Source organism: Triplophysa rosa, linkage group LG21 (assembly GCF_024868665.1).
Source record: "Triplophysa rosa linkage group LG21, Trosa_1v2, whole genome shotgun sequence".
Classification (NCBI taxonomy): domain Eukaryota; kingdom Metazoa; phylum Chordata; class Actinopteri; order Cypriniformes; family Nemacheilidae; genus Triplophysa; species Triplophysa rosa.
The window spans coordinates 6,442,167-6,459,503 of record NC_079910.1 but is presented as its reverse complement, the minus strand read 5'-3'; the positions used below and the strand labels follow the sequence as shown (position 1 = coordinate 6,459,503).

Sequence of the window (17,337 nt, the reverse complement as noted above, 5' to 3'; positions counted from 1 at the left end):
GTGCGTGCGTGCGTGCGTGTGTGCGTGTGTGTGTGGAAAGAAAGATTGACAGAAAAATAGACACAAAAAACGTGTGTGTACCAGCATTATGAAGTCTTTGGTATTAATTTGCTGACGCCTCTTCCCTGAGGCCAGCAGTATACCATTACATTCAATTACACGCTCTAAAACGTCTAAAATAAGACTCACAGTGTGTGGGGCGTGTGTATATGCTGATTCGTTTGTTTAGAATTTCAAGGATGATGTTGCTCATGCTCATACCTCTTTCCATTGTCTCTCCATTCTCATTTCCACTTTCCAGATTCCTTTATCCCTGGAAAAAAACAACCCACAGTTAACAAGAGGGCCAAAAATGCAGAGTGATATTTTGCTTTGAGTGTTCATAAATAGGTTTAATTATTATTACTTTAGTAGATCTTGAAATGTAATTGACTTTAAAATTTGAGAAAGTTTTAATAAATTAACAAAGATTATCTTTACCTAAAGTTCAATGAAATATTTGATCATTTATATATGTTAATGTTGACATTAAGACTTTTTACTGTATCTCAGTTGCATCCCATTCATTTTCAAATTGTAATATCCTAAATTCAATGCCTGTTCGAGCCATCAACTTGATCTAATAAAGAGTATATTTTGTAATTTTCTCCCTGTTCATTACTTTTTCCACTTGTTTCCTCAGAAAAGGTCCCTCATTCATGATTTTATTGCTTTTGGATTGAAATCGTTCTCGCTATCACTTCTCAAGAGAGTTGAGTTCCTAAGAACAACTCCTGTCAGCTCTGTTTCGCAGCCTTATTCTTTTTTCTTCAACTTTTCATCTTATTCTCCTCTCCCACAAATCTGACCTACGATCTCTTTCCCATTCTCTATTCAACACTTCCTCTTTTCCCTTCACTCTGTTGGAGGGAGTCGTTTTCTGGTACTTCATCCGTCTGGCGCTAATGTTGTCCCAAAAGGTTTTGGGGACCCTCTGAGTGATGTTCATACTCCCTGCTGTGGGTCTACAGAGTGAGAAACCATTACATCACCCTCTAGAGGCGAAGGTGAGTAACAACCACCACATTCTTCATTATCAACTCCTATAGTTTCTCTGCAACGGTTCATCAAGCTTTCCTTAAAACAGCGTTTGTCATACCTTTTGTTTGTACCCCCCACAGACCCATCAGTGGGCTCTTAGCTCTTTATCGACATCAAATCAGAATTTTTTTATTTTAACTTATATTATAGTGGATATAATTTAGTATTGTCAAGTACAAAATCAAGTACAAGGTTACAAAAATCTACTACTGCCTGGTTACTTAATTAACATAATTAATAATACACGTTTTAATTAAAGTACACAAACATTTTTATTTATTAGTACTTTTTTGCTTTTTGCTTAAAGGAATGCATTGAAGAGCTAATTACAAAAATGTAATATTTGTAGCTAATTAATTTTTATATTAGTTGAATAGGTTTTACATAGCAAAACATCCAACATCAATGCTTTCAAAGTTAAAAAACACCACCCTTAAAACACCACAAAAATGATAGACACTGTCATGTCTTTTCCAAAAGTGCTCTCACCAATTCTCTCCACTACATCACCACCACAAAATACACATAGGCCTACACACTATATAGGATCAAGAAAAAACGCACATAAATGAATAAACATATAATCAAAACAAAAGAACCCACATGCCATGTGCTTTTGTTGTAATTGTGTTTTTTAAATGTTTGAGAGCTTACTAAATTGTTCTATCCAGACTTTCATTGTTAATTTATTAAATCAACAACACAAAAAGTACGTGGAGAATTAAGTTACATTAAAAAGTTAACAAAATAATTTTGTTATAAAAGTAATTTTGTTAAAAATATACTGCAGCTTTTTGAAAGTCTACAAGCACACTATTAAAAGAAAAGCGTTAAATAAGAAGGGTTTTGAATTGCATGATACAAACATGTGGTTAACAATATTAGAAAAATGAGTAGTATCATTTGATGTAGTCCACAATTTGTTTGCAGATTACTGGTTTGATATTTTGGCCTGTTTTCAAATATAGACTGCATTTTCTTCTGAAATTTAAATTACAACCTGAGCTAAGAATCACTGCATAACTTTGCTGTATGTCCTTCACAATGATTCAATAAATACTTTTTGCTATAATAATACAATTAAGACAATTCACCTGAGGAGCTCTAAAATTGCTATGGCACGCTATCTGTGTTTATTGACAGTGATTTTTTTGTGTCCTAAAATGACATACAGTAGCCTATTGTATTAATTTCCTTTTTCATTTAACTTTTCTGTCTGGGATAGCCTACTATTTTGACAGTCAACGACGCTTCCTTCCCTTTAATAATACTCACATACAAACAAAGTTGACCTCTGCCCACGTGTATGTTTCTGCACTGTGGCGTGACAGGCGTAACGCCTGGCGCGGAAATCCAATGTAAATACTTTGTGTGAATGTGTGTCGGCGTCTGTGTCCGCACCGCCTCATAAAAACTGTCATAAATACGGTAAATACATCAGTGTAGATGGTGCACGTTAAGAAATGCCGCCTTTTTACGGGAAGATTAACTTTATGAATGGGTTTGTGGGTTACGGGTGGTTTAGCTTATGCCATTTCATTCCGGATTGATTTGCTTATATTCGCGAGGATGCCTCAGTGCCCTCAGACTGGCAAACGGTTCCGATATCTTTCTTTTCCTTAAATACATACACAACGACGCAATGGGGTTTGTACTGCCCTTCTTTCAAAGGCATTTTTTTCTTAACGATTTTTCTTCCTCCCATATACCAGTGTTCCTCGCGCTGCCACTTCCGCTATAAAGCCCTTGGCTGGCTGCCACGCGGCCATTAGCACTAGCAAAATAACTGTTAACAATATGGTGCCCAGACACAGCAATTCTGACTCTTTAACCAGCCTTGAGGGTTTGGGTCCAGCAAAGCCCGAGGTTAAAAGGCAATGATTAGTAAACAAACGCATTGGACACATGAGGGCCTACTTGTGTAAATTGAGGTAGGCTATCAACAGCATTAATGAATCCAATTTCATACCTGTTTCTCGGTTTCCTTAATGATTCTGACCTGAAAGAACTTATTTACACTTTTAATGTTGTCTGTTGACTATTGCATTCGTTTGTAAAACTGAATTTAAAAAAATGTTCTGGTAAATGAAGCTGTAAATTAGTCTACATTTAGTTCACAGTCGAGTTAATCACACAAAGGTCTGTTAATTGCCCACAGCAGGATGAAAATTTAGGCCTATGAAAATGTTTTCTCTGAATTACATCCGCAGGTAAATTGGGTTATTATGAGATAAAAGGCCCGTCATTATAGGCGCGTGGCATCAGTGCACTGAGAGCGCTCATGCATTAAATGTGTTTCAGTTAAATTAAAAACAAAAGTATGCTTAAAATGCATGAAAAATATGTGTAATGCCATAAAAATAGGAAAGGAACTGCAAACCTCTTTATTCCGAGATCCAATTTTAGGGATATGCTACTAAAAGGTTCTCCTACACTGGCTTGTTGTACCAATTCTTCAGTGAGCAAATAACGCACATAACAGATTATATTCCACTCGTCCGAATAGAGTATTGAACAGAACCAGTAACAGGCCCGTTAACAGTACAATTTTGTTATTTCGTTGTCTGCTGTCATGTGACTACTGAAAATCAACTACGAAATCAAAAGCCAATCTAAAGAGAAGAAATTTCAAAATACACCCTACTTAAATCGCAAAGAACAATAATTTGATTAATCTTAATTTAAACGCATTATTTAATTTAATATTCGTTGCATAAATTGTAGTAATTTCTTTCCCTCAATGCTTTTATAATAATATGAACAGTCGCCATAGTAAACTCACATTAACATTATACATTAACATTATAGCTAAAAATCATATTGTGTGTTCTTAGATGTTCAAATAAGAGCAATAGAGAGTGTAATTAATACGTTTATCTTTAAATGCATATTGTAAACAAATATAGTAATAGTTATGGCTAATAAAAACAAAAAATATTGTATACAATAATAATCATTTATTTCGAAGAAAAATACATGGTTTCATTTTCCGTATTGTAAAATGCATTACACGTATTGGGGATGAGTTTAAAACAAAACTCTTAATTTGGTTTCTCATTTAAAATATCATGTAGAATGTTACTGACATGTTTTGAGAGTTTAATTGTATTCACTAAATATAATTTACTAAATTGTAATTATTCATTCTGCTTAAATAATTACAATTATTAATGTAACGTTGTATTTTTTTTTAACTAATCAGATTATTTTTATTAGGTTTTTCAAATATTCCGCTGTTACTTCATACAAAAATGTGCGTGCACAGCTCTGTTCTACCACGTTTAGGCGAGCACTTAATAGGCTATAACATGAATTTGATTATTCTTAGGGCTATTTACTTTTTCGCCGGTCGGCACAATGACACAACGATACAGTTGCTTTGTTATTTCAACTTGTAAATCATCGGACGCAAATTCCACATATGATGATGTATACAATGTGCTCTAGTCTAAATCAGAGACTCACGGTTACCTTTACGTCGCATTAAATGACTTTGAAATGAGGATAGAGCTCCAGGATGTTTTTTTTTATTCAATGAAGTACGCTAAATTGTGCGAACATAATAAATAACAAAACTGTGTTAAATGCCATTAAATGCCAGTTTCCCGTCTCATGCAGCATGTGTTTGTAACGAACATAACAAATCAAATAGGCTAGGCTACTGTTTATTTACAATGAACTATGCTATATCCTACTAATAGTACTACAAAGCGAAAAATGTTTTTCCTGATTTTTTTTATTTAATTTTACTCCATGACCGACATACAGAAAGTCAACCTTCACTGTGCATGTATGTAGGACTGTTCCATATGTCCTCAAATGCGCGTGGTAACGGACACGAATTCTCCAAATGGACGAGCAATAAGGTTCCAAACTCTCTGGTGAATTTTTACGTTTAAAAGTCAAATGGCTTTTAAAATATTAATATAGAAAACAATGTAAGACTAAAATTATTTTCCCACCAAATTTACGTATTTTATATTTTGTTTCTTTACTGTTTATTGTTTCTTAATTTTAAAAAATATCTGTCAATAATTTAAACAATAATAGATTGATATATAATAGCAAGTATTTGTTTAAGGAATTTATAGTACCAGGAAATTGTGTCTAGTTGTAAAAACGTGTGCTTCTTGGGAACTTGTATTGAGAAACCGTATCTGCAAGTCTCACGTCAGGTTAATTTGACATGGCTTATTACTGGGTTGAATAACTCCAGCCTCACGCAGATACAGGCGTAGATTTGGTAATAATTCTACATGATTGGCTCTCGTGGGCTGGTGGGGAGGTAATGCGGAAGCATGTGGAGCATTTGCAGCCGCAGTGTGAAAATGATCGCAATGCCGTGAGCATGACTGGAGTTCAGTGAGCTCCAGATGATTCATTCAGTCAGGGCGCTTTACCACATATGGGCGGAACGCTCTCCACGAGGGGATGAAACCCCGCGTGCCTATTGGCAGAAACCGTGCATGATTGACGTGCAGTAGCCCCGCCCCTCTCATACTCTGTTATTGGCACTTTAACGAATCCATGACACTGCCTCGGTGTCTGTGCGCGTTGACAGACCGACGAGACTGTTTCAAATAGACTGTCGCTTCATTTTCAGGGTCTTTGGCCAGGAACGCTTTGTAATGTCACCTGGCCCGTGCTAATTAGCTACTGAGACGGACTATTCTAACTAACGGAATGCTATATTAAGTGCTGTTGCGAATGCACTTCTGGTGAACTTCTCTCTCTCTCTCTCTTTCTGCGCGAAACATTTCGGACAATCCTCGGTTTGTAACCATGGCTGAGAAACGACGGTCCCCGTGTACGATGAGCCTCAAGGCGCACGCATTTTCGGTGGAAGCGCTCATTGGCACGGAGAAAAAAAGAAAGTTGGAGGAGGACAACGAAAACTGTTTTGAGGAAGAAAACGAGGTGTCGAACCTGACAGAAAGTTCGCAAGCCCAGGGTGGGAGAACTTGCTCAAGAAGTTGCGAGATAGACTGCCCTAGCGACGAATCCCGTAAGTAACTGTGTTTTTGACATGTACAATCAGCCCTTAAAGAATAACGGGGTTATGCATGTTGAGGGGGAAAAACAAACCTGTACTAGGGGAGTAACTGGTCCACTAACAGAAGCTGAACATGCGCACTGAAAATAGAGACTGTTATTCGTTGTCTTCTTTAAATTAATAGCCGATATTATATTTTTAAATATAAAATAAATACGGAAATGTTATTAACATTAAAGAGAATAGTATTCCATGTAAAAAGGATAAAAATAAATACATTATTTAGTGGAAAATACCTCTCTAAATTTGTAATTTCTCCTGCCAAGCATTGTCAAAAAAAAGATGAGGCATTCAGTGAAGCAAAATAGCATATGAGTCTCATAAATATGGGCACTAAGCGAGTGACTAAGCTATTCTGTGTTTATGAGTTTGGCCACAATCATAAACACTCTCATTACCTCGCAATGACGAAAGCGTAAATACAAATAAGTGTTGTGCTACGAATGGAATTAAATGTAGTAAATAAATTCGAAGTTTCGTTTTGATGCTTAAAAAGTTCTTCCACCAAACTGTGCCTATCTTGAAATGAAAATATTTCTCCATTTACCATCAAGCATAACGCTCAGACCGGTGAGATAGACTACATTTAGCCTATACATTTATAAATGCAGCAATGTCTGATTTATATTTAAAATGTGATCATCAGGAACCTATATAAATTCAGTGTCTACTGAAAACAAAAAGGCATGTTATAGGGCGGTAGTTTAACAACTGTTACTCAAAGTATGTTTTATGTAAGCTAATTTCTGTTTAGCGGATTCTGAAGACGTGTTGCTGGATAGCCCACAATCGGCATCGCAAGGCTCTCATGTCCTCGGACAATCAGGCACGAGCTCCGGGGAGGAGATGCGCGTGGACCTGCAGGGCTCAGACCTATGGAAGCGATTCCACGAGATAGGAACCGAAATGATCATCACTAAAGCCGGCAGGTGCATCACCAACACACACCTTACAGCATTATAATGTTAAATAATAAAATAAAACAAATTGCAGCAATAAAATAAAACAAAGTGTTTTCTTAACCATATGCAAAATTTATATTTGGATACTAGCCTACTATAAAGATTAGATTAAAAGTTGTCAAAATCAAGTTTTATTTGCAATAGCCTAAACAGTAGCCTTATTATTTTTGCATCCAAAACGCATTTATTAAATATAGGCCTATAACAAAAGCAATTTTTGCATGATGTTAAAATGAATTTAAATAAATTACGCGAAGCTATAGGTTAATATATATATATATATATAAACAAGGTAGGCTAATTTATATATGTAAAAATGTTCGAAGGTTGTTTGCATTTTGCTTGAATAAAAAAAAGTATAACGTGAAGATTAATTTAATATTTTTATTCCAGGCGGATGTTTCCCGCAATGCGGGTTAAGATTACAGGCCTAGATCCTCATCAGCAGTATTATATCGCTATGGATATTGTTCCTGTCGACAACAAACGGTACAGGTGAGCAGTGTATTCTCAATAAATTTATATTACCAGTTGGCCCTGCTTTAAGCATTTTAGCGAACAAATGATCGAAACAGTCTAACAGTTTGTGTTCCAAAATGCGAATACAATAATGAACATTTTGGACTAACTATCTCCACAAATGGCACTTCAAGACATTGTTGACATGTTCACCTCAGCCTTTTGCGATGCCCTTTTGGGCGCGTGACCTCCGGGACCTGAAGGTCATGCGACAACTGCAGTCAAAACAAATTCATAGCGTGTTAATTTATATCGGACCGCCCTGTGTATCTGAACATTTTCTACAGCTGTGTGAAATTTATTTTTGCTGCTTTTTAAAGGTACGTGTACCACAGCTCAAAGTGGATGGTTGCGGGAAACGCAGATTCTCCGGTCCCGCCTCGAGTCTACATTCATCCTGATTCTCCTGCTTCCGGTGAGACGTGGATGCGTCAAGTTATAAGCTTCGACAAACTGAAACTGACCAATAATGAGCTGGACGACCAAGGCCATGTAAGAACTCTTTCATTTATATATCCAAAAAATGTTGCTAAATAAAACTAGCTATTTTTATACATTATACATTTTAATAAGGAAAACGGCATAGGCATCAGTTTATACACGCAGACTTTTATCAGTTCATTGGCAGACCTTCATAATTTCCTTTTGTGATCCTGAAATGAATTAATGTTCTAATTAGACAATTCTTTTCATGCACCTCATACACACATGCAAGCCATTGTCGCCCGGCGTGCATTTTGTTTTGCTGTATTATTTTAAAGGCCCAAACATGTTGTAATGTTGAGGGTTGTAAACAAACTCAATTGAAAGCATCCCCAGGGCGAGGCAGTTAAAGCGCTATTTGGCCTTTGAAAATGGAGGCATGTGTGTTTTTATTGAGGTAGAAAACTGCTTTGGTAATTCCTCAGTTTCCCACTCTAAACACGGATGCGCGATGTAATGTTTTCCAGATCATTCTGCACTCCATGCACAAGTACCAGCCCCGTGTCCACGTCATCCGTAAGGAGTGCGGGGAAGAACTCTCACCCGTTAAGGCAGTTCCCACTGGGGATGGTGTCAAGTCATTCTCCTTTCCTGAAACTGTCTTCACAACAGTGACTGCTTACCAAAATCAACAGGTAACTTTCAACGCAACACAACACATTCTCTCATAATGGTCCAGTACATGGTTTGGCAAATCATAACATCAGCAACAGAGGGTCAGATTGGCTCGAAGTTAAATGAAAAGAAAATTGTAGGCCTCAGTGCCTTTTCACTTTATTGGGTTGTATTATTGCAGCTTGAATTTTATATAACAAATGCACATGGAAGTAAAGCGTATCTGCCATAAGAAAACTATATTTATTTAGATAAGTCAAAGCATGCCGGGCTCAACTGGTCTTTGAGGTCTGTGTACAGTAAATGCTCCAGAGAGAAATTAAGAATAGTTTAAGGAAAAAGCTTTGATGTGTTAATATAATTGAAATGATTTCAACAGAAATGTCATTATTATTATACAATAAAACACTATTGCATTACAAGAAATATGCAAGCAAAATTGCATAAGTAGTTTTTTGCAAAAAACTATTTTGCTCTGGCCTCAGGTACAACCATGAGATGGAAAATCTTTATACAAGAAACCTTTTCTGGCATTGGGCTGCTCACAGAGTCTTACTTCAGCTGTTGTATTGTAACAACACTTTTCTTTATAAGAAACTTGCTGAACTTTCTTTTTAGGTCAAATAACCAAGTTTACATTTTATTATTATTTTTGATTGATTTGCATGATATATTATTAAAATAATTAAACAAATTGCCTAAGGCAGCCGGGTTTTGAGAGCTCTCGCTCAGCTCACAGATCAAAGCATAAGAGAAGGACAGAGTATGCAGCACCCCATAAAGAGCAATTTATTTATAAAAAAAAAAAAACGAGTTACATATGTGTTTATTTAGGGATATTTATTGACATTCCTGGGCCTATGGTTTAGAAGCGATGGATGAATTGCACTTGTGGGTTTTATTAACCACGAGGACGATTTTGCTTAGGGCCTTCATTTTAAAAGGTTGAAATTTTATTAATATAAAAATCTACTGTATATAAAATACTGTCCACATTGTTTGACATTATTATGGTCCTTGTGATTTTGTAGTGATAGAGGCTTTTAATATTCCAACAGTAAAATAGAAATTTAGACATGTTATTTAGTTTTTCTTTAGGTTTTTGTTTGCTGCCACAGATTTGTACCAGAATGTGTGTTAGATACATACCTTGAAATCTTATCATATTCTAAGTTTTAGAAATTATGTCATCCATTTGACTGGGTTTATAAAAACACAACACACATGCTGTCTCTCTCTCTCTCAAACACACACACACACACGCGCACGCACACGCACGCACGCACGCACACGCACGCACGCACGCACGCACGCACGCACGCACACACACACACACACACACACATNCACACACACACACACACACACACACACACACACACACACACACACACACACACACACACACACACACACACACACACACAGAAGCAAAAAAGCTTATAAAAAATAATCCCACACACATTGCATTGTGGGATAGGGGTCACTGGTACTAGGTCAGAGAATTTGGCATCACAGGCTTTGGGTCAGTAAGGAGAATGTGTTTTGTGTGTTTTACAGATAACAAGACTGAAAATCGACAGGAATCCATTTGCAAAAGGCTTCAGAGACTCAGGAAGAAACAGGTAAATAGTTATTTTATAGCTGTTATTGTATACAGATCTGTGTTATTCTACTTATCCTGGGAAATGCTTTACTATTTCTAAATCAGTCAGTTCTACATTTTATTTTGCTATAGAAATTACATTTTTTTATATATGCTACAAAAAGGTTTTTGCTTCTTCCAACGTCACTGTTATTTCAGAACATTCAGACAATAATAAAGGATTATCAGATAATTGTTTATCCAAAAGGGAAAGACATCTTTAACCAAACAGAAAATACCACCAACATTCCAGTGATGTCCAGACAAAATAAACATAAATGCAGCGTCACGTTTAAAAGCTGTTACTCCATGCACAAAAAATGAAAAAATGTCCAGAATAAAAATAATCTGTCTTCACATAAAACGAGGGAAATAAACACTAAACGTGCAAACAGGAAATGAAGGCAGTGCATAATAAAGCTCGAGAACTCAGTGGGGAGGTTTTACCCTGCTCATTATTTTTAAACGAGAAAGTTTTTAACACCCCGCTAAATCACAGTAGACCACATACATCCACTTCTCCGTCACTCCGCGATGGCCCGTAGAGCACTCAGGCCGAGCCCGTGGCTCAGTGTTACAGGAAAAGTTAAAGCAGTTTGCTAAACAAACTCGGCCACTTGATAGTTCAAGTGGTGTGGCTGATAAAACTGGGACCGAAACAAGTTGAGGCATCTTGTGTGAATTATCGCCTGAGTGGTACTGCGGAGGGGGTGGGGTAACGTCCACGCTAACAAGGAGCACCCAGCACCACCATTACTTCCAGAAAAAGCAAGAAAATACCCCCCTCTCATTTCTTTCTCTCTCCTCGTAAAGCTTTAACTGTGGCTTCCTGCACTCTACATCTGATCCCAGCGATAAAGCTATGTGAAAATAATTATAGCCTTGCCGTCACACACACACACTTTATGTTCTTCATTACCTACTCTACTTTACTGCCTAAATATATACTGATAAGGAAAGAGCCTAACGCCAAGATGGCTGCCAGTTTTGGACGCGCTGTTGGAAAGGTTAGCCAGCTGCAGGGCTTTGCTGCTTACTGAATTGAGAGCAATTTCGATTTTACTAGGAAATTTACTAAATCACAATTGCCTCCTTTTGTTCTGTATTTGTATGTATATTTGGCATGCCTGTATACTGTATTTAATGGATAGGTGTCATAAAACCTGTATTGAGCAAAAAGGGTTATGTGTTGCAGGATGGGACTAGAGGCTTTGGTTGAGTCATACGCATTTTGGAGGCCCTCACTCAGGACTCTGACATTTGAGGACATTCCTGGACTCACCAAACAAGGTACTACATATGTGTATGTTTTTTCCCAGATTTGACTCATTGTTACATGTTTTTGAGTTTGTTTGTTTAATGAATTAATGCATGCTGAAGACAATTGAACAATTCCTCGATCTGGCATTATAGAGAGTGCAAAAGGATATTCAGTGGGGGAAATGTAGCACAGCACTTGTTTTTCTCAGTTGGAAATGATTGGATCTATGAAAAAGCTTGGCAGCATGAAATAAACTGAACACTATGGACAAATGTATAGAGTTTTATGTGTGTGCACGTATATATTTTATTTATAGTTGCATTTGTAAAATCCTTGATCTGCAAAAGAGACACTTTTGTGTTGACATTGTGTGCTATCGTTTACAGGTGCAGCTCCTTCCCACGGTGTGGTCGGGTCCTCAGCGCATCTGCTGTCCTCATCCTCATGCTCTTCCCCTACTTTCCACCTAGCTTCTGGGCCGGGGCCAATTTGTGATTACTCCGCCTGCAGTCGAACAAGCCACCCACTTCATCGCTATGCCCCGCCTCTCTCTGCAGAATCCTACAGTCGATTGGCTAGTCCCGGAGCAGATGCCTTTTCCACTACAAGAAGCTCCACTTATGGGGCTGAGAGCGAGGCTTTCTCGTGCACACAAAGCGGCCTGCCAATCCAGATCCACAGCATGCCAAGCACAACCTCCCAGCTTCAGTACCTAATGCCCAGCCATACTCATAATGCCTTCTCCACCAATCAAAGCACACAAGGATCTTATAACGGGTTCCGCCTGCACAGTCCATATGGTCTCTACGGTTACAACTTCTCCACTTCTCCCCGACTGGCCACCAGCCCTGAAAAGGCAGCCGCCACACAAAGTTCATTCCTAGGCTCCTCCCCTAGCGGAACGTTGACGGACAGACAACTTTTATCCACTGTGGATGGTCTTCATATGCTCAGTAGTAGTCAACAGAATCTTTTTGACTCGAGGACTTTGGGGTTGACAAGCTCCGCCTCCCAGGTAACAGCACACATGGCTTGAACTGTGAACCATGAAGAACAAAACCTCTCCAATGGACTTTATAGACAAGAGGACAAAACTCTGATGAGAATGTATTCTCTAATGTCATAATTTATAACCTGTTGGACATTTCACTCTCGCAAAAGGATATCACAAAGAAAAAAAGACAATGGCATATAGGGAAAAGGACAATTGTGAGAAGTCCGCAATCTCAGTTATGTATTGTGTAAAGATTTTACATTGAGGATATTTTAAATAGTCATTCTGATGAACTGTATACAGAAATGACCATTACTGGACATCAGGGTAAGAGAAGTGCCTGAAAATGTAAAAATGCTTTACACACCCACACTTTTCCACATGCACACATGGTTTTACAGCACAAACAGGACAACAGCCATAGGAGTGTGAGGAGTTCAACAAATGTGAGTCTGTCCTCCTCAGCTTCTAATGGACAATGAAACAATTTTTGGCACTTAAGATGAGTGCAGGGGAGCCAAAAAACAGGAAATGATGTCACAAAGGAGTAATTATCAATCAAGAAACACAGGTTTAAAAACTAATTGTTACATTCAAAGTACTTGTAGAAATGAAAGTGGTCACTATGCTGACAATCACCTATTGAATGTTTGACAGACATTTGACTTTTTGAGGTTTTCACCTCAAATACATCCAACCAGCGTCCACAGCTGTTAATGTGGTTTAATCTGAAACTGGATTAGGGTTGGAATAAGGAAATGTGGCCTAGTGTTTACAAATTCTCTCCAAATTGAAGGGCTTTTGCTGGATCAGCACTGCTGTCTGGTGTCTTGGAACGGACGGGGCAGAAGGAAATCTGATCCAGGATGATAATTCTCACACTTTATAAATACAACCAATGGGATTCTGCAAAAGGATTATAGTCTTGCCATGAGATACGTGCTGATTCCAGGTCAGCTCTCTCTTACTGTACAGGTTCCAAGGACTGTAAAAATCACTTTTTTAGATTTTCCTTTGGACATGTTAGCTTTCGCTACGCCTGTCTTTTTAATGTAATTCTTCACGAATATGAAGATGAATATTATTAATACTGTGTTAAGATTTCACTTGCACTTACACTATGGCAAATATAAATACTTGCTTTTTAAGTGATGGGCTTCTTGCCGGAATGGCCACAACAGATACTTTCTCCATGTTTGAGACTGGTTGGCCTGAGAAAGAAAGATATTTGAGCCAAATAAAATATATCAATATGGTAAAGGATAATGGAGGAGTTTTGTGTTTGTTCGTGCATTTGTGTGTTTCAGCATCAGAGGCTTGGAAGTTCTCTTGGGGTCAGGCAAAGGTTCTGAATGCCTAACAAATCAAAAATACCACCAGGGGCTCCGAGGTGCACACACGCATGCAAGCAAAACACTGATGCATGAGAAGACATTAGGTGTCAATGTTCTTTTGGCAACAAAACCAGTATAACAGTTTAAACAGTGAAATATGTAGTGAAAATTGTTCAAGAGCTAAATGTAAAAAGAGAGGGCATTTGCCCCCAAGAGATCAAACATGTTAGCAACATTATGCTGTTTATGTGAAAACCATAAACAAGTGTGAAATTACATGGATCGTCTTCATGCACTTGCAATATGGCTAGGTTTCAGAGAGAGAGCGAGAGATTATCTGTAGCTTCACATTGAGTTTCTGAATTTTTTCACATTAAACATCTAATATATACAACAAATTAGATACCTAATAACAGATAGTGGGTAAAGTGTTTTTATTTTACAACTTTATATAATACATAAATAGTAGGGATATTTTACTAGCAGTCTTGTGGTGCTATGGGACTAGCTCATGCGCTGGTTTGACCCACAGCATGCGTTCTGCACTGCAGAACTAGCAAGACACCTGTCACAGACTGAAGGTGACAGACACACAACATATGCAGAGAGAGAAGGTTGTTGAGTACTTTTTATTTTAGAACAGAGGAATGGTTGGCTTGCTGTATCTGACTAACAGGTGACAGCCCCCCATGGTAGGCAACCACACGTACAACCATAACCGTATATACACACACCTAGCATTACTGGCTCATTATTAGTAGATATGTGATACATATTACATATTTACACATGTACGCACACACACAGAGAGAGAGAGAAGCGTCTGTGAATGTCAAGAGAGCTTTTTTATTTTTTATGATTTTCATATCCAGGCATAAAGTAACAACTCGGCTACAGATGAAATTACGATGTACTGATATAGCTTGTGTACCAGGCACGTGCAGGGGGGGCGGAGGGTGCTTGAGCACCTGCCTCTTTGGCCCTTAATGCCGAAAATGCCCTTTTGTCAAGGCAAAAAAAAAATGTAATTAAAGGCCATTTTGTGAAGGCCTGCTCAATCTAACTATCAGTAAAATTAATGAATAATAATTTAACCATAAATAAATGACTCACGTGATGACCTTTCACCTGACGACCTCATCTGGGAGGACTCCTCACGTTCAGATGCCTTCAATAGAATTTTTGTTTGCAAACAGTGTGATGCAATTCTGTGGGCGGAACCGAACTGGTGGCAGAAAGCATCTAAATCAGTGGTCACCAACCCTACTCCTGGAGATCCACCGTCCTGAAGATTTCAGCTTTAACCCCAATCAAACCTGAATCATCTAATCAAGGTGTTCAGGTTTGCTTGATAATTACAGACATGTGTGCTGAAGCAGGGTTGGAGCTGCAGTCTGCAGGACGGTTGATCTCCAGGAACAGGGTTGGTGACCACTGATCTAAATTATCGTTCTTACCTAACGTTACATAATTTATTTTGCATTTGTGTGTGGTAAACAGTATAGAAAATCTTACCTGAAATAAAATAAACACAGAGAAACTAGTATTCCGGATGATTTCTTCAGTCCAGCCTGTTCGTTTAATGGCTTGTTTAGCTTAAAATGTCATATTCAACGACGATATTCCAAAAGAAATACCACCATCATTTTTGCCGTTCCTATTCTGACATTCAATAACACAAAAAAACAATTTTGAAGGAATTGTCTCCTACGTTTCATTCATTGCTGCTTTGTTTCAACTGTTTTTCTGCCACCAGTATGCGCGTGCAGCTGGCAGTGACGTAACCGTGACGTCGACTCCAAATTGGTCTATTTGAATTAGAAACAGAGTACGTCTTGCAATAACTAATCACATATGAAATGCCATCAGAAGTTGCTGAAAGTGAAAATTAAACTTACATTTATACAAAATTATCCTCCAACGGGCGTTTCGGCCGCCATTTTATTTTTTTGAGCTTGAGCCTTCTCGACCAATCACGTTCCTCGCATGCTGTTATGGAAACGACAGGTCTCTATCATTGGTTTGCTGTGAAAAGGGATCTTGACGTAGGCCGTTTTTTTTTTCAGAAAAGTTGAACTTTTTTTCAACCTCAAAAGACGCTCTGAGCTGCAGAAAAAGACGCCGGTGCTGGCGTTTAAAAAAGCGCTCAGCACTTTTTTTGAAAACACGGTTTATTACATAGGATTATAATGTAAAACAGACGCTAGCAGCTTCGAAAATAAGTAAAGTCTGAACATGACCTTATTCTGATTTTCTCATCCTCCGAATTATACTTATCAACGCTGTTTTTATTATCATTATCATTTTTAAAAAATGCAGAAGAGGATTGGAACAGAATTATATTTTTAATCAGTAACTAGACCGATCTCATCCCCCATTGACTCCCATAGTATTTATTTTCCCTACCATGGCAGTAAAGATGAGAACTGTTTGGTTACTGACATTCTTCTAAATATCTTTTGTTGTGATCAACAGAACAAAAACATTTACACAGGTTTGGAATAATCTGAGTGTGAGTAAATTTTCATTTTTGGGTGAACTATTCCTTTAAGGTTTGGACAACTTTATTCACTTAAGTCTCTAATCCCAGACTTGTTAATAGGGGCAAGTAAAATATTTTTAAACATTAGAATGGTCTGTTATGTTTCTTTTTCAAAACAGCATCATGGCATTTGCTTCTTTATCAATTATAGAAGCATCCGTATTGATGCACGTATCAGCAAGGAATGCATCGCGATATGCAGTATTGATGTTTTGAGCACAGCCATATTTAAAGCCTTTTTCCATGTGCCCCTTTTATACTTTGAGCACCTGCCCCTTTAAAGGTCTCTGCACGGCCCTGTTGTGTACTGTCCACCACTATTTTGCCAAGGAGCTCATGTCTACAAGCTGGCATAAGGGATTGTGTTTCAGTCCCTCTGTGCCCAGCACTAGTGTCTCTACCCAGAGCCAATTCATAATCCTACACCAAATCTTTCAGTTTGATCTACAGAGTGTTTTTACATCATTTGACTTTGTACTGATACTACGATTTGCCAGTGTTCCTGTAGCCCAGTGGTTCCCAAACTTTTTACAATGGCGTACCCCCCAGGGACTTAACATCATTCTGCGTACCCCCTTTCTTACAGTAACAATTGTGGTCTCAAACATTTTTTTATTTGCATTTTAAATGCATGTAATTTTCTTTTATCAAACAATAAATGATATATGACTCATATATAAATAAATGACTCGCTGTTTAATGAGATGGATGTGCTTGAAATGACTTGCATAACTCTGTGATGTTTGGTTGTATCGGAGAAAGTCTGAGTCTCAAATCATTCTCTATGCAGAGTCTGTGTCGATATTTGTTCTTTATGTGGGCAAGTGCTGAAAACCCACTCTCGCAAAG

At 37.9% G+C, this 17,337-nt stretch overlaps 1 protein-coding gene across 1 annotated transcript; it reads left to right on the top strand.

Annotated features, from left to right (window-relative positions):
* Positions 1 to 5,631: 5,631 nt before the first annotated feature.
* On the top strand, positions 5,632 to 13,869 carry tbx18 (T-box transcription factor 18). The gene is made up of 8 exons (XM_057363486.1): positions 5,632 to 6,085; positions 6,888 to 7,062; positions 7,489 to 7,590; positions 7,935 to 8,106; positions 8,565 to 8,732; positions 10,273 to 10,337; positions 11,553 to 11,647; positions 12,005 to 13,869. The coding sequence occupies exons 1-8, from the start codon at positions 5,863 to 5,865 to the stop codon at positions 12,652 to 12,654; spliced, it is 1,650 nt and encodes a 549-aa protein (XP_057219469.1). The 5' UTR covers positions 5,632 to 5,862; the 3' UTR covers positions 12,655 to 13,869.
* Positions 13,870 to 17,337: the final 3,468 nt, after the last annotated feature.